At 43.4% G+C, this 17,567-nt stretch overlaps 1 protein-coding gene across 3 annotated transcripts in view; it reads left to right on the top strand.

The window, feature by feature from the left end:
- Positions 1-17,567, top strand: part of STRIP2 (striatin interacting protein 2) — a 53,503-nt gene that overhangs the window by 4,050 nt on the left and 31,886 nt on the right. Inside the window, exons 2-12 of one of the 3 annotated variants that reach the window (XM_059396418.1) lie at positions 4,930-4,999; positions 7,777-7,851; positions 8,866-9,000; positions 10,345-10,465; positions 11,224-11,292; positions 11,490-11,596; positions 12,308-12,435; positions 13,782-13,985; positions 15,267-15,502; positions 15,765-15,830; positions 16,618-16,681. In XM_059396418.1, coding sequence (XP_059252401.1) covers positions 4,930-4,999; positions 7,777-7,851; positions 8,866-9,000; positions 10,345-10,465; positions 11,224-11,292; positions 11,490-11,596; positions 12,308-12,435; positions 13,782-13,985; positions 15,267-15,502; positions 15,765-15,830; positions 16,618-16,681 — 1,275 coding nt within the window. The remainder of the gene's footprint in view (positions 1-4,929; positions 5,000-7,776; positions 7,852-8,865; positions 9,001-10,344; positions 10,466-11,223; positions 11,293-11,489; positions 11,597-12,307; positions 12,436-13,781; positions 13,986-15,266; positions 15,503-15,764; positions 15,831-16,617; positions 16,682-17,567) is intronic. The other 2 variants (XM_059396419.1, XM_059396420.1) reach the window with 2 other exon arrangements.

The following is a 17,567-nucleotide window of genomic DNA, read 5'->3' as shown; positions in this document are numbered from 1 at the left end:
TAAGGGGGGCGCCTGGGTGGCTCAGTGGGTTAAGCCGCTGCCTTCGGCTCGGGTCATGATCCTAGGGTCCCGGGATCGAGTCCCACATCAGGCTCTCTGCTGGGCAGGGAGCCTGCTTCTTCCTCTCTCTCTTTCAGCCTGCCTCTCCATCTACTTGTGATTTCTCTCTGTCAAATAAATAAATAAAAATCTTTAAAAAAATAAAGAAAGAAAGAAAGAAAGAAAGAAAGAAAGGATTATGCAATATTTTTTTTTACTAAACTTTTTACTTAGGAGTGATTTTAGGTTTACAAAGATGTTGCAGAAATGGTACAGAGGGCTCTTCTACCCCTTGCTCAGTTTCCCCTGATGCCAGTCACTCAGGTTTCCACAGTACCTTTGTCCAAACCATGGGAGCAAAATTGGTCCTTTGACTGATGTAAGGTTGTGTCCCTTGGGGGTACTTCTCAGGCCTCAGTTATTTTGAGCCTACTGTGGGCTGTGTGAATTTCTCAGGAGCCTCATTCACGGTCTGTCTGATGTAAGGTGAGATTCTGGGCTTTCAGGTAGAAGATCACAAAGGTGTCTATCCTGGGCGCCTGGGTGGCTCAGTGGGTTAAGCCCCTGCCTTCGGCTCAGGTCATGATCTCAGGGTCCTGGGATCGAGTCCCGCATCGGGCTCTCTGCTCAGCAGAGAGCCTGCTTCTCTCTCTCTCTCTCTGCCTGCCTCTCCATCTACTTGTGATTTCTCTCTGTCAAATAAATAAATAAAATCTTAAAAAAAAAAAACACACACAAAAAAACAAAGGTGTCTATCCTTCTGGTCACATCATAGCAGGGAACATGTGACATCTTGTCACTGGGATGCTGGCTCTTGGCCCTGCTGCAGGATGTATGCAATTTAAAATGGTGTTTTTCAAACTGTAGGGGTAATCTATGAGTTGACACCAACATTTTTTTAAAGAAATAGAATAATAGAAAATATCTCCATTCACATGTAGTGATAGTGATACTATTTTGTTTAACTTCTGTTCCAGTGTGTGTGTGTGTGTGTGTGTGTGTATGTGTGTTAGAACATTGATGTAAAGTTTATTTATTCTTATTTACAGCCAAAAAAACTTTAAAAAAGCATACTGTTAATGACTCTTTTATTCTAATATTGTGTCCTTATTTTGGGAGTATTAAACTATCCTTTTTTGAAATATGTATTTTAAAAAGGTTTTTAAGTCTCTACTTATCAAAACTACCTAATGTAATTCCCACTCTCCACCTTTTTTTTGGCTGGGGGCGGGGGGTGTCTCTGTAACCCAGAAGTATTTGGAAATCTTTGCTATAGTGGATTTAAATATGATTTGCATTTATGGCAGTGTAAATTGATAAAATGGTTTTGGAAAAAAACTTGTCATATACAAAGAACCAGACAAGTATTCATAAGGTTTGATGCATTCATTTCCTTTGCAAGAATCTATCCTCAGTTGAAAAAAAAAGAATCTATCCTTGGGAAAGTTCCTAAATATGAAAAAATTATAAGTGTATTACAGCTTCATGCATATAATACAAAAAATTTAAAACAACTTAAATGTTCAATAATAGAGAACTAGTTAAGCAAACCAGTTGTACAATTAGCTGTTTAAAATGATAGTCATGGGGTGCCTGGGTGGCTCAGTTGGTTGGGCGACTGCCTTCGGCTCAGGTCATGATCCCAGAGTCCTGGGTTCGAGTTCCGCATTGGGCTCCCTGCTCCACTGGGAGTCTGCTTCTCCCTCTGATCTTCTCCCTTCTCATGCTCTCTCTGTCTCTCTCTCTCTCAAATAAATAAAATAAAATAAAATAAAATGATAGTCATAATAATATGAGAAAAATGTCTTTATAATACAATGTTAAAACTGTAAGCACAGGGATGCCTGGGAGGCTCAGTGGGTTAAGCCTCTGCCTTTGGCTCAGGTCATGATCCCAGGGTCCTCGGATTGAGTCCCACATCGGGCTCCTTGCTGGGCAGGGAGTCTGCTTCTCCCTCTGCCTCTGCCTGCCACTCTGCCTGTTTGTGGGCTCTCTCTCTCTCTCTCTTTCTCTCTCTGACAAATAAATAAATAAAGTCTTAAAAAAACAAAACAAAACAAAAAACCCCTGTAAGTACAGTAAGTAAAATTCAAAGTAGTATAACGGGGCGCCTGGGTGGTTCAGTCAGTTAAATGTCTGCCTTCAGCTCAGATCATAATCCCAGGACCCTGGGATGGGTCTCACATTGGCTTCCCTGCTCAGCAAGGACTCTACTCCCTCTCCCTCCATCCCTCCCCTCTGCTCCAGCTCTCTCTCTCAAATAAGTAAATAAAATCTAAAAAAAAAAAAAAAAAACAAACAAACAACAAAGTATTGTAACCATCTACATAATGCTATCAAGTGCTGGGTAGTGTGCTAAATGCTTTTTCTGTATTAACTCATCTAGCCTTATAATGACTATGAATTATCTTCATTTTACAGATAAGAAAACTGAGCACTTCATTTTCCAATAATTCCCTGACACCAATTCAGTTCTGACACTGACTGTAGTTAGCATAGACCCCATAAGTTAAGAGCTCAGTCTCACAAGACTGTCCCCACTTCAGATGCCAGCCAGACCTGGGGCCCCAAGACTATATGCACTTCAACCTGGCCAACTGTAAATTCAGAGGTTCTGTGACCACTCCCACACCTAACCCCACCATCTCCAGGTTCCATAATTTGCTACAGTGACTCACAGAATTTAAAAAACTGTTCTGCTTATGATAACAATTTTATTATAAAGAATACAACTCAAGAATACCCAAATGATGGGGTGCCTGGGTGGCTCAGTGAGGTAAGCCTCTGCCTTCAGCTCAGGTCGTGATCTGAGAGTCCTTAGATCAAGCCTTACATCGGGCTCTCTGCTCAGCGGGAAGTCTGCTTCCCCCCTCTTCTCTGCCTGCCTCTCTGCCTACTTGTAATCTCTGTCTGTCAAATAAACAAATAAAATATTTAAAAAAAAGAAAAAGAATAGCCAAATGATGAAAGACAAAGGAGAAGGATGGGGATGGGATGGTACAGAGCTTCCATGCGCTCTAAGTTTCACCCTCCTATCACTTTGGTGTACCCAGACCTCACTGTTTTAGGGCTTTTGTGGAGTTTCATTACCTAGACATGGTTGATTAAACCATTGGCCACTGGTTGAACTCAATCTTCAGCCTCCTTCTCTCTCTGGGATTGGGGCCAACCCTGAAAAAAATTTTTTTTAAGATTTTATTTATTTATTTTACAGAGATCACAAATAGAGAGGCAGGTAGAGAGGTGGTGGGGAGCAGGCTCCCTGCTGAGCAGGGAGCCCAATGCGGAGCTCGATCCTAGGACCCTGAGATCATGACTTGAGCCAAAGGCAAAGGCTTAACCACTGAGCCACCTAGGTGCCCCCAGCCCTGAAATTTTTAAAGGCTCACCAGGAGTCACCTTGTTAGCATAAATTCAAGTATCGTTGACTGGGGCTTATGAATTACGCTTATCAGGAAATTCCAGAGATCTTGGGAGCTCTGTGCTTGGAACAGCATTCAAAGACCAAATACATTTTTTTTTTAAAGATTTTATTTATTTATTTGGCAGACAGAGATCACAAGTAGGCAGAGAGGCAGGCGGGGGGGGGGGGGAAGCAGGCTCCCTGCTGAGCAGAGAGCCTGATGTGGGATCGATCCCAGGACCCTGGGATCATGACCTGAGCGGAAGGCAGAGGCTTTAACCCACTGAGCCACCCAGGTGCCCCCAAATACATTTTTTATACCACACTGAGGCACAGAGAGGTTAAGTGACTTGCTTAAGATCTCAATATGAGATGACTGAGATTCAAAAATTTTTAAATTTATACATACTAATATGTACTGGTAAGAAATAACTCCAAAATACTTAAAGAAGTTTGGGGGGTGGGGTCACATTAAAATATTTTTATATAAGATTATAAATTTAGGGATGCCTGGGTGGCTCAGTTGGTTAAGCGTTTGCCTTCGGCTCGGGTCATGATCCCAGGGTCCTGGGATGGAGTCCCACATCAGGTTTCTTGCTCAGTGGGGAGCCTGCTTCTCCCTCTGCCTGCTGTTCTCTCTGCTTGTGCTCTCTCTCTTTCTCTGACAAATAAATAAAATCTTTTTTAAAAAAATTATAAATTTATACATACAACATCATAGGAAATCTAGTTTTAAAATAAGTTGGAGTAGAAATACTACCTATCTGACAATCCTAAAGTTTTGGAACACTAGAGCTGAGGGGCTTTTTTTATATAAATGAAGAACTATGATCCAAAAAATGAGATTTGCCCAAAATCATACAGTGGGTTAATGACATAGCTGAAATCAGCTCTTAAGCTTTAAGTCTAAGCTGAAAAATACCTCTTTTGTTTTAGTTCATCTCATTGTTCTAAAAATCAGCTACATGCTCTTCTGGTCCGTGTTTATGTAGGTCAGACAAAGGCACAGATTGCGTAGCTTTCATATCTATTCACAATCCTAACCCTTTACTCAGAGTTTCTGATTTTATATAAGAACCTTTAGCCCTGCCCTGAACTGAGCCTCAGATGTTGGCTAGGAGGAAGGTACCTCTTTTTTTTTTTTTTTAAGATTTTATTTATTTATTTGACAGAGAGAGATCACAAGTAGGCAGAGAGGCAGGCAGAGAGAGAGAGAGGAGGAAGCAGGCTCCCTGCCGAGCAGAGAGCCTGATGCGGGACTCGATCCCAGGACCCTGAGATCATGACCTGAGCCGAAGGCAGCGGCTTAACCCACTGAGCCACCCAGGCGCCCGTGGTACCTCTTTTTATTAAAGGTCCAGAGGGGACTCTCCTAGCTGCCTCCTCGATCTAAACTTGGCCTCTGAGAGAAGCAGATGATTAAATGAGAGTATAATCTCCTTTTTCAACCCTTTTCCCAAGTTACTGCAAAGACTTCTCTATTACAGGGCTCTGTGGACTGTCCCACTCTGGAATTTGAGTATGGAGATGCAGATGGGCACGCAGCAGAGTTGTCAGGTATGAGGTAGAGATGGTCTGTGGAGAGTGGGAGGATAGCCAGGAGGAGAAGGCAGGGGTCTGTGATCTCCCCTGGCAGCTTGTCTGTTCTCCACATTCCTTCTTCTGTCCAACCTCCAGCAGTAAATATCTGTTTGCTTTTACATTTCTTTCCGTGAATTCTCCTTTGGAAACAGTATTCTCCACTTTTAGTCTATCACCCTTTTCTGCGCATCCTTCTTTATTCTCTTTTGGTACACTCTCAAATCTGTTTTCTCTCCACCTTTTCCCCATTCCTCCTGTTTCTTTTCCCAAATTCACTCATATCTCTACATGAATGCCCCCTTCTTTCTGCCATCCTCTCCCTCTCTATCTTTGTCTGGATTGTAGCTTGAGTTAAGTGTGATCTCCTCACATCAAGAGCCTCCATGTTACACGTGCTATGAATGCCAGTTATTAATAAATGAGCTTTGGGTGGAGATGGTGTGAAAGTTAAATATTCTGTCACATGGAAGTGACACTTTGAGACATGCTTTTTCAGAGAAAAGCGACAAGGACTTTTAAGGAAGTTCTTGTGAATAAGCACAGGGAATAAATTTGTGATGAGTGACAGAAAGACAGAGCTGAGTTTAATAACCAACAAAGGATTAGAATTCCTAATAATAAAAATGTATTTCATATATGTATACATGTATGTGTAAATATGTGTGTGTAGAGAGAGAAGAGAGAGAGATGAGCAACCCAATAAATTGTCAAAGAATATGAACAGGAATTCAGAGAATAGAAAACCATATTATCAATCAATGTATGAAAAGATATTCAACTACATTAGTGAGGAAAAGAAAATTAAAATAACGATATATTATTTCACACTCATCAGATCGCAAAGCTTAAAAGCCTGAAGTTGGTGAGGGTGCAGCGAAATAAGTACTTTTATACATTGTTTGGCATGAGGGAGCAGAGTACAAAATTGGAAAGCAATTTGGTCATATCTAACAAAGTTGAAGATGCATGCATATTATAACCCAGTGATTCTAGTTTTACACTTTAAAGAGCATTTGGGCCCAAGAAAACATGTATAAAGATGTTTATTGTGGCCATTGTGAAAAATTTAAAACCACGTAGGGGAATGGATAAACTGTAGCGTATCAATATAGTAGGCTATCACATAACCATTAGAATAATTGATCTATATCAATATGTTCCAGTATCAGTAAATGTTAAAAACAGTATTGAGAGTGAAAGAAATGGTGACAATTTATGAATGCATCCAAAAAACTGCTTAAACACACAAACCTGAAAGGTATTTCTGAGAAGTCTAGTTGTACACTTGACTGAGAACAGTGTTGGTTAAGTAAATGGATGTGTTCATTTCAGTCATGTAAAAAAAACCATTGAAAGACATACTAAGAATTATTTCAAGAGAAATATATAATATCCTGTTTGGATAAAAACTTTCAAAGTCAACTTCATGTTGTTTACAGATATATAAATATGCTGTAGAAGTACAAAAACAGGCATGTGAAGGATACACACCGATTTCATTAAAATGGTTAACACTAGAGAAGGGAATAAGATAGACTGGGGAGGGAGAGGGGACTTTAGATGTCTGAAGTAAATATAACAAGTGTAAATATTTGCTTAATCTGGGTAGAAGATACATAGGTATTTTATGTATTCTATATTTATCTGTCTCTGGAAGTTCGTGATCTAAAATTTAAAAGTGAAAACAAGAAGTTTAGTACCTAATAGCCTTGTTCCCTTTCCTGACTGGATTTATGCTGTGCTCTTAAAAACCATATATGCACACTATCCACTGAGCATGAAAAGTATCAGAATCAGAGATGGATTTGCTTCTGGTCAATCCAGGATTCTGGAACTCAGGACTCAAAAGCCCTGGCTCCCAGACAAGGTGTTTCTCAACCATTAGACAGCTGGCTGGAACACAAGTGAATTTCTCTTTGTGAATTATCTGTGACCTAGTTAAATTTCCAGCAAGGGTCTCAGGGAACAGAGTTTTGAGGAAATCTGTTCTGTCACCTATTGACTTCTCAACTTTAATTCTTCATCCTCTGTAAGATGAAGGTACTTCCTGGTATAATGTTCTGGAGTGTGTGTAGGAAAGGACATTTTTATTTCTCATAAACTCTGCATTTTTTATTCAGAGGTTATTGTTAAGAAAGTTAGATTTTCTTGGGCATAAGCAGCCCTTTGACATCAACAGCTGCTTCTATGTGGTTTGATGCTGTCTCTACCTGTGTGGTCATGGCCAGGAACCTAAACTTCTATACCCTTTGAGGAAATTCAGCAGGGAGAGAATGAACTGGCTTCAATCCCAAAGGGCCATGAAACACATACTCTCCAGCCTTTACTCTGGTTCCTTGAATAACACAAGCATCTTGCCTCTAAATTTCAGACATTGCGCCTCTCCTCCCTAGAGACAGGTTAGACTCAATCTGGGTTGACAAGCAGAAGGGGTTGCAGCCCTAAGAAACAGGAGTGATGACAGTAAATCCTCTCTGCTCCAACCCTCCCTGGCCCTCACCAAGTGTTGAAGACTGCCTTCTCTGCTGTAGCAGCCAGCTGGCAGGAGGAGGACAGGTTTGATGGTTTAATCACCCAGGGACACAAGTGGCTATTTTTAACTGCTCCGAAAGGGAGGAGGCTGGCACTGGATTGAATTGGACACAGGAATGTGTTGGAAGCGTTAGCCCTTTCATGCCACCCTCTCCACCCCAGGCCCCTTCTATAAGGGTCTGCTGAATGTTTGTGACTCTGTCCTATCTTTCCTAACACAGAATTATATAGCTACACTGAAAACCTGGAATTCACCACTAACAGGAGGTGCTTTGAAGAAGATTTCAAGACTCAAGGTGATCCCAGATTCTTTTTCATAGAGACCTGCTTTTCTTCCCCACCCCCCATGATATCCCAGCCTGATCTAGAAAACGCCCAGAACAAAGTATGATTCTTCTTCATCCTCTCCACTACCATTTCTCTATCCCTTCTTGCATATGGGACATTTCCTTTATCTCAATTGGAGAGGCCATGGAATGGGAGCAGGAGAAGCCTGAGCTCGGTCGGTTTCACTGATAGAAGAGGCACAGAGAGCAGAGGGATGGGGACTGGGCTGGTGCCCCACTGCCTGGTTGAACTCTGTGCCTAAAGTAGTCCTTAACTTTAACATTCAATCCCTGCCTCCAACTCTGCCTCACTCCTAATAGCATCTAATAATAATTTCATGTGTCCACACTGATTGTCTCAGACCTCCATTTCCTAACTTGGTCAGTGAATTCAGTTTGCAACTCAGGAGATGTGTGGTGAGTACTGTTTTGTGCAAGATGCAGGAGGCAGGGGTGAAAGTGAATTTGCAGAATCTTCAAAGAGATTATAGTCCAGTGGCAGAGGGTAAGTGTGTACATCACAAAACTAACTGAGGACAAAAGGAAAGTGGTAAGTATCAGAAAAGAAGTAAAAGGTATCTTGGGGGCTTTGGAGGGGAGGAGTATCTTGGGAGAGAGATCTTCTGGCTGGAGCATTAGTGGGAAAGAGGTAATTTAGTATTGGACCTGTAATGATGAATAGGAATTGGATATATAGGGAGAGAGGGAACTCCTTGAAAAGGCAGAGAGATAGGACAGAATAGGTAGGCTTTGTGTGGAGAATAAAGGGGATATGAAGAAAGATGGACTGCAGAGTGCGTTTAGCCAGAACTTTGGGGTTTCTTTACTTTTCCAATCTCTTATTCTTTCTCAGCTAAATAAGGAAATCTTTTGAAGAGAAGAATTTGTTGGGGGCTGGGATCAGAGGTGGATATGTTATCAGGAGCCTTTCTAGGAAGGAGAGGCAAAAGCTGACACTGGATCTGTATGGCCTTCTTTCCCCAGTGCAGGGCAAGGAGTGGCTGGAATTGGAAGAAGATGCCCAGAAGGCCTATGTGATGGGACTCCTGGACCGACTGGAGGTGGTCAGTAGGGAACGGCGACTGAAGGTGGCCCGGGCTGTTCTGTACCTGGCCCAAGGCAAGTGGCCACCTTTGCCAACTTGAGATAGGTGAAAACTAGGGAGAAATGTTATCAGGACTAGGATGAGGCAAGCCATGCTAAGAAAGCAAGGTCCTGCTCCCAGGGACAGATCTTGTCAAGTGCTAGGAGTAACCTGATGCTTATAAGGAAGTTAAGGAGATGGTGGTGGGTACTATTCTGGATCCCTTGGAACTGGCCTTTATCTTACCAGGCATGGCAAGATTTCTTATAAAGTTCTTTTTTCCTGCTTGTGGGCTATAAATATATGTGGAGATTTAGTAAGAGAGTCAGTGTGGCTAGAGTTAGTGTACCACCAGCTGAGAACGGAGGCTTACTTTCTTCAGCTATGCTCTAACCTCCACTGAGTGGAGGTAATGGAGTGCCGCATATTCACACATGAACCCTCTGCATTATTTCTCATTGGCATTTAGAGGGTTCAAATCAGCATAGCAGCAGGAGTGGATGCAGTGGGTAATTGGGATCAAAACTTGGTATGATTAATTGCAAAAACCTTCCCAGAAGAGACCTAACAGCCAGGTATTCGAAAGAGAAATGAGATAACCTAACTGGAATAGTAAAAGTATACCTTGAGATCATAAAAAGAGGACTATTGATAGAACCAACTAGCTGGTAGCTTAAACAAAACAACAACAACAACAAAACAAAATCAAAACTATTAAAGAAAATAATAAATGGTAGGAGAGTGTTAAAGGGAAGACTGTAGCAAACAGGGCAGTGCCTAACCATATCTCATGGGTCTGGTGCTCTGGCCAACTTCCAACTGCTAGTACCTTTAACTTTTTACCTAAGGGCTTTCTCTGTAGTCCATACAGGGTAGGCAGGAAGTGCTAGGGAATTAATGTGCTCCTCTAGTCCAGTAGCCCTGATCAATGAATGACAGGAATTAGTGGATAAATAGCCCAACTACCTCACCCTTCTTGGGTGGGATGATTCTGAGGGTTATAAAAACATACACTGTTTCCCAGAGCTTCCCCCAACCTGGGTTTCAGCTCTTCATCTGCCTTTTCTTCCCTCTCTCACTTCCCCACTTTTCTATTAATGGTTCCTGAGATCATCTCCCAAATAAACTTGCATTTTGAATCCTTCTCTCTGTATCTGCTTCCCAGGGAACTCAAACTTAAGACAGGCCAGTGATAAACACATTGGACCTGACTCGGACACTGCCTTATTCAGGGAAGTTCTGGAGGGCCCTTGCCCTACCTTTGTTAGCTTAATTGTTGGGCAAGTTTTTGGAAGATAGTCTTAAGATCATGGGGAAGGGTGGAAAGAATTGGATATCCCTCTTACCTCAACCCTGTATGACACTATCTGGTTCTTTAGGCACTTTTGGGGAATGTGATTCCGAGGTCGATGTACTACACTGGTCCAGGTACAACTGCTTCCTGCTCTATCAGATGGGGACCTTCTCGGCCTTCTTGGAGCTGCTCCACATGGAAATCGAGTGAGAAGCCTTAGGGAAGAACTGGCCTAGACAACCCCCTTCCTTGGAGCATGCCTCATGTCCTATGCTGATTCCCTCACTATAGAGACCTCTGTGGGAGCAGGGGCTCTTCACACCTCGGCCCAAAGCTTCCTGACAGCTCCCCTCTATCCAGCCATGCTCTCTGATATTCTGTCCTCCTCCCTGAGGTTGGACTCATCAACAGCTTTTGTCCCACTCACAGCTTCAGTTCTGGGCTTTAGGGTCCTATCCTAGATGGGTGCACTTCTCAACTCAGCCTAACTCTGGAATCCATGAAGGAAACTGTTCTACCTAAGAACATGACCCAAGAGGGATAGGACCGATTTCTGTTGCTATGCCCAATTCTCCCCTTGTGGGTCATAGCTCTGGAGATGGCCTTATCTGCTGCTACCACTATAGGGATCCGTCGTTTTATCTCATGCCTATTACCCAGGAGTTTAAAGAGGGCAGATTGAAAGTGTTGCTTAGCATCTATTTTGTGTTCAGCACAGTGCTAGGCACAGCGTGGATTATAAGAGGAGGGGTTGTCACAGACCCTGCCTTTGTCCATCTTCACCACAGATAAAGGTTTACTGAGATGGCAGAGGAATTTGGTGGGCTCCTTTACCTTAGACCAATTTCTTTTAGCTACATAGCCAGGGAATAGCAGGTACTCACATTTGTGTACATGATAAGTAGGGACACAGGGTGTAAAGAGGCCTTATGAATTCCTGTTCTCTCCTTCCTTCCCATGGCAGCAACAGTCAGGCCTGTAGCAGTGCTCTTCGGAAACCAGCCATCTCCATTGCTGATAGCACAGAGCTCAGGTAAGTGGACCTGCTCTAGGTTTGGAACTGGGGATAGTTAGCAATGGGTTACTCTTTGTCCGAGTCCCAGATACACCCAGACTACTAGTAGCTGCTAATTCCACTGGGTTGGGCTCCCACAGGGGTCTTCCCTGAGGTCTCTGACTTCAGGCTGGGTGCTGCTTTGGGAACCTCTTGCAACCCTTCTATAACCCCAGGGTGCTGCTGAGTGTCATGTACCTATTGGTGGAAAATATTCGCCTGGAGCGAGAGACAGACTCCTGCCGTTGGAGGACTGCACGGGAGACCTTCCGCACTGAACTGAGTAAGAAGTGGTACTTGAGGAAGGGTAGGGATGAGATGCTGATGGTGGAGGGGAAGCATAGCATCTGCACATCTGCACAGAAGAGACAGATAGCTTTCCTTCCTTTCTCTCTTCCTTCCCTCCCCCGTCCTCTTTCCTAATTAGCATCCATTCTTTTAGGGCAGAGATACTACGTGGCAGGCATGAGGACCTGGCTTGACTTCCCTTGTGTCTATGAGTTAGTACCAGTCATGTGTCATTTCTATGCCTTGGTTTCCTTGGTTATAAAATAGAAATAGCCATCCATCTCACATTTCATCATCAATCTCACATGGAAAAATGAGTTGAATCACCTTGAAAATACTGATGTTGTCATCAGACAGGGATAAGATATGAAGGCCTATGGGTTTAAAATATATTAGACTGATGTGGGAAAGTGAATTGTAATCTATGAAATGCTTTGAGTCCTTCAGCCAAAAAGCAACATCTTTATTACTATTACTTCTAGTTTGGTATCCACCCTCAATCTTGGGAGCTAAGCCATTTTACCTCCATGACCTCCCTTCCTGCCCTTCCTCCTGGGTCCTTTCTAAGCCTTCTTTTAAGGAACAAGTACTCAAATTCTTTGGAGGAGGTGAGAGCCTTCCTCATTGTGTCCGGAAGCAGGTTAAAGGGATAGGGTTTCAGCATTCTTATTCTCACTTTCTCACTTCTCTCTCTCCTCTTCCCCAGGCTTCTCCATGCATAATGAGGAACCTTTTGCCCTTCTGCTTTTCTCCATGGTTACCAAGTTCTGCAGTGGCCTGGCTCCCCACTTCCCCATAAAGAAGGTCCTGCTTTTGCTCTGGAAAGTGGTTATGGTAAGTGACTGATCCACCCACCCCTCTGCCCACCCCCACTCCACTCCCATCTCATCAGATCAGTAGTGCCTTCTGCCACCTCACTTTCTTATAGTCTGATTCCAGGAGACTGGAGCTAGGCAGAAGAATTGGGCAGCTGTTAGCCAATGGAGGGAAATCATATGTTCTGTGTCAGAGCAGGTTACCTGTTCCTATTGGACTGACAGGAGATGTCACTCTGTGAGTTGGGGTGTCATTGTACCTTCCCATGGTAGAACTGACATTTCATGGAAAGAATACTAGTTGAGAGCTGGGAGATCTAGACTCTGCTTGCACTGAGCAACATCAGGCAACTGTCTGTGCCTGTTTTTCTAACTACAAAATATGGGGTTTATTGCCTATTCTCCATCCAGATAAAAAGAGGATTTGCTTTAAAAAAAAAAAAATGAAGTCTTAGGGCATCTGGGTGGCTCAGTTAAGTGTCCAGCTCTTAATTTTGGCTCAGGTCATGAGCTTAGGGTCATGGGATCGAGCCTTGCATTGGACTCCACGCTCAGTGGGGTATCTGCTTCTCTCCCTCTTTTTCTCTCCTTCTGCCCCTCCCCCTGCTCACATTCTCTCTCTAAAATAAATAAATAAATCTTAAGAAAATGAATCTTTATAAGTATATGGTTTCAGCTTTGTTGCTAATTATTAAATCTGATCATCTCGGGGCGCCTGGGTGGCTCAATGGGTTAAGCCGCTGCCTTCGGCTCGGGTCATGATCTCAGGGTCCTGGGATCGAGTCCCGCATCAGGCTCTCTGCTCAGCAGGGAGTCTGCTTCCCTCTCTCTCTCTCTCTCTCTGCCTGCCTCTCCATCTACTTGTGATTTCTCTCTGTCAAATAAATAAATAAAATCTTTAAAAAAAAAAAAATTAAATCTGATCATCTCTGGCTCCCACTCCGTAGGACTGCCTGAACAACATACCCTCCAGAGCAAGCTTCACAGGGTGGAATCACCTTTTGACTACAGGAGAAATTGAGTGACTCGGGCTTTATAGCATCTGGTTGTGCTCCTTAAAAAGGGGGCACAATTTCCTTTTTTTTTTTTTTTTCCCACTGGAAGCCCCCAGGAGTCCCTTTCCTAATTTCTGGTGATGTTTCCAGCCCTGAGTCAGTAAACAATGCTTTATCCTGACCCCTGAGCTCCTCAGATTGGAAATAGTAACTACATTTGCCCCTTCCTGTTTTATTACTTCTTAGTTAAGAAGGGGTTCCAATGGGACTGGAGATTGTGACTCTTCCTCTCCATCTACATTTCCCTGATCTTATTTTTTCTGACTTCCCTCTTTTCCTCTCCTCTGCCCCTTTCCTGTTTATACTATAGTTTACCCTCGGTGGATTTGAGCATCTACAGGTTCTCAAAGTAAAGAAGCGGGCAGAACTGGGACTGCCTCCACTGGCTGAAGATAGTATCCAGGTGGTGAAGAGCATGCGTGCCGCTTCCCCGCCCTCTTACACCCTTGACCTGGGGGAGTCTCAGCTGGCACCACCACCCTCTAAGCTGCGAGGCCGCCGTGGTTCTCGAAGGGTAAGAAATAAAAGCATATAGTGGTGTTTTGATACTAGTTGGCCAAAAATTAAGATTCTGAGCTATTCTGGATGTGGTAGGAAAGGGCAGTAAATGATGAGGCTCATCCTGCCTCTGATTGCCCTATAGCCAACCTGAAACCTTGGAGTCTGTACTTTGGCCTCTGTCTCCCGGCTCCACAGGCTCCCGGGCTATCATGAGGTAACGCTGTGATCTTACCTCGTAGATCCATATCTTAATACAGGGTCATTGGCCGAGACCTGGTATGCCTGGAGTTATCCCCGACACCAGTTAGGGCATGACCCAGATCACCTGAACAGGACTCCCAGCAAATCCATGTGCCCAGGGTGAGGCACGTGTCATTTTATTGACAGCAAGGTTTACTCTGAGCCAGCCATGCTCTTGTCTGGCCCTGGAGCCAGAGGCTTACATTTAGGAGGTGACTGATAAGTGTTCCAGGTATAGTCCGATGCCTGGGAAGATCAGAATGATTGGTTGCACTGAGACTTGGCCATGTACTAACCTCCCTGAAATACCTGAGTGACAGGTGAAAGGTTAGAGGTTACAGGTGAAAGGTTAGACAGTCATGTTCAGTAATCCAGTTACAGGTGAAAGGTTACAGGTGAAAGGTTAGGCAGTCATGTTCAGTAATCCAGTCTACACAAGCAGCATTGTAATTTTTTTCAACCTTTATTTTTTATTTTGTAAAGCTATACTCCTTGTACAAAATTTGGAAGAAATATAAAAATGTGAAGAATGGAGGAAGAAAGAAAATCACCCATAAGCTTAACAAACCAGAGGCAGTCATTGTTAACTTTTTGGCCTATTTCTGTCCAATCTTTTTTTCTTCAACAAGGTTTAAAATTCCAAACTTGCTTCCCTCTGCCTAGCAGCAAGCCTCTGTCCTCCTCTTCCTCAGTCAGCCAGCTGGTATAAGCTCAGAGAAGGCAAACTAATTGAATGTTCACCTAAGCAGAGCATAGTTAGGAAGTAAAGTGCTGGGGGGAAAAAAATCCATGCTTTCTGAAAGCTAAGTAACTGACTTTGGGATTATATATGCTTTGCTCCCCAGCCAATGACTTGTTTGCCTGAGAGGTGCTTGTCTTGGGATTGGACCTGGTGGATAGATTAAGTGGGGAAGGGGATATTCTTACAAGGGCTGGGTTGTTACCCCACATATCCTGAAGTCTAGTAGCTTATGGGTAGAGGGTGACCTCAAACAAAGATGCTCAGAGTAAGACCTCTATACACATTCTCTCTACCATCCCAACCTCCGCCCAGCAACTCCTCACTAAGCAGGACAGCCTGGACATCTACAATGAAAGAGACCTCTTTAAGACAGAGGAGCCAGCCACAGAGGAGGAAGAGGACTCTGCTGGTGATGGAGAACGAACCTTGGATGGAGAATTAGACTTGCTAGAGCAAGACCCTCTGGTGCCACCTCCACCCTCACAGGCATCCCTTTCTGCTGAGCGGGTGGCCTTTCCCAAGGGGCTACCCTGGGCCCCAAAGGTCAGGTAGGTTTGATAACTGTGGGGACCCCAAGTTTTGGAACTAGAATCACTGAAGTCCCAGGGTACAGTGATCTATGTGTTCAAGTCTCAATAAGCTGGGCTAGAAGTCAGAACTCCTGGCTTGAAGTTTTCTCTGTTAGCTGCTATCTTCCCCCACTGCTCTAATCCTCCTCGAAGGGTTAGGAGCTCAGAAACATTCTGTCTCTCAAGGTTTGCCTTTTTTTTTTTTCCTTTTCTGGGAATTGTCTCTCCACTGTCCTCTCAGACAGAAGGACATTGAGCACTTCTTGGAGATGAGCAGGAACAAATTCATCGGATTCACTCTGGGGCAGTAAGTGACTAGGTGGTCAAAACTGGCTATAAAGTGGTTCTTAAGGGGCCAGAGGAGTGGGTGGCTGGAAAAAGAGATGTTGCCTGCTAGTTGTGGTGTAACCTAGAGACACTATGGACATCTCCTAATGACTTTGGCCTGGTGCCATAGAATTTTTTTCCTTCCAGTTTCCTCGAAGAACTCTTATGTTCTTAGCTAGGTGTAGGACCTTGAGTGACAAGTCATTTCCCTCTTGGGCTTTAATTTTGTCATGAGAGTGTTGTCCCTAGGGGTCCTTCCTGTTTTAATGGGCCAGAATTCTGTGAAAAAGCAATATGGTCAGAACAGATCCAGTCTTCCCTCATATCTCCTTCCCCATGAATTCCTCACACTGGCTGAGCACTACAAAATGGAGAAGGCCTTGTTCCTGGTATTTCCCTATAGTTGGGCTACATGCCCTTTTAAGGAACCTACTACTCCCTGACAAAGTAAATGCCCAAAAGACTATACAAAAATCCTAATTTTCAGGAACATTCTGTGTGGCATTTTTCTTTTGTGTCCCGAAACAATAATGGGGGACCTGGAAGCTTGAAGGGAAAAATCCAGAATACCACATGTTGAAAGTGGCATGGTCCATGTAACTCCGGGGAATATCAGTGGTTCTCTTTAGTTCTTTTTTTTTTCCCCAATTTAAATTCAATTAATTAATATATAATGTATTATTAGTTTTGGAGGTAGAGGTCAGTGAATCATCAGTAGTTCTTTAAAGTTTTGATAGTTATGATTTGGTATATCTCACATTTCACAGGGACACAGATACCTTGGTTGGATTACCCAGGCCCATCCACGAGAGTGTGAAGACTCTAAAGCAGGTGACCAGGGTGGGCTCTCAGTCTTCAGGGATAGGGAGCCATCAAGGCAAGTTTGATTACCAACATCCTGGTTATTGGCTCCTCTACCAGACACATTCTGTATTTCTCCTTCAGGCATTCTGGCCAAAGAGGAGGAAATTAAGTCTCTTCGTACTTAACCATTTTCCTACATTCAGATAGATAAAAAAGTTATCCTTTCTTCCTCTCATGCCTTTTCCCTCCTCCCACCCTTCTTTCTCTCTTCCTCTTCCTCGCTTCCTTTCCTCTCACTTCTTTCTTCCTATAGGGCCACTAACTCCCAAAGGCCAGGATTAGTAGCAGTCTGTTCTGCATCCAAAGTATATATGAGCGCAAAGAGTAAAAAAAGTCATCTCTTGCACGGACCTTGAACTCTCCCTCACTCCATCATCACTCCATATACATGCACAAAAGCATATTCACATGCAGCAAAACTCTCAGGGTAGTGGTCCAGGGGCATGGGACTCTTCTTTACTTCCCCTTGCCCTTTGGTTGAAGATAAATACTTGAGTATTTTTGCTCTTCAACAAATATAGGAACATAGAATAAACACAGACCCTGTATATGAAGCACTGGACTCAATGTTAAGACTCCTACCTTCAAAGTTTATGTTCTATTTGGGTGACAACCATATACAGGACATTTCCTTATCATTGAGGAAGTTAAGCAAGAGACTGGTACATACATGATTGGGGCCCTCAGTATCTTTTTTTTTTTTTTTTTTTAACGTGATCTCTACACTCAACACAGGGTTCAAACACAACCTCAAGATCAAAAGTCCTACATTCTTTAGACTGAGCCAGCCAGGCACCCTCCCTTTTTTTTTTAATTAAAAAGAAAAATTTTTTTAGTAATCTCAGCCTCTTAA

This window comes from Mustela nigripes, chromosome 4, assembly GCF_022355385.1.
Source record: "Mustela nigripes isolate SB6536 chromosome 4, MUSNIG.SB6536, whole genome shotgun sequence".
In the NCBI taxonomy this organism is placed as follows: Eukaryota; Metazoa; Chordata; class Mammalia; order Carnivora; family Mustelidae; genus Mustela; species Mustela nigripes.
This window is presented reverse-complemented; position numbering and strand designations above follow the sequence as displayed.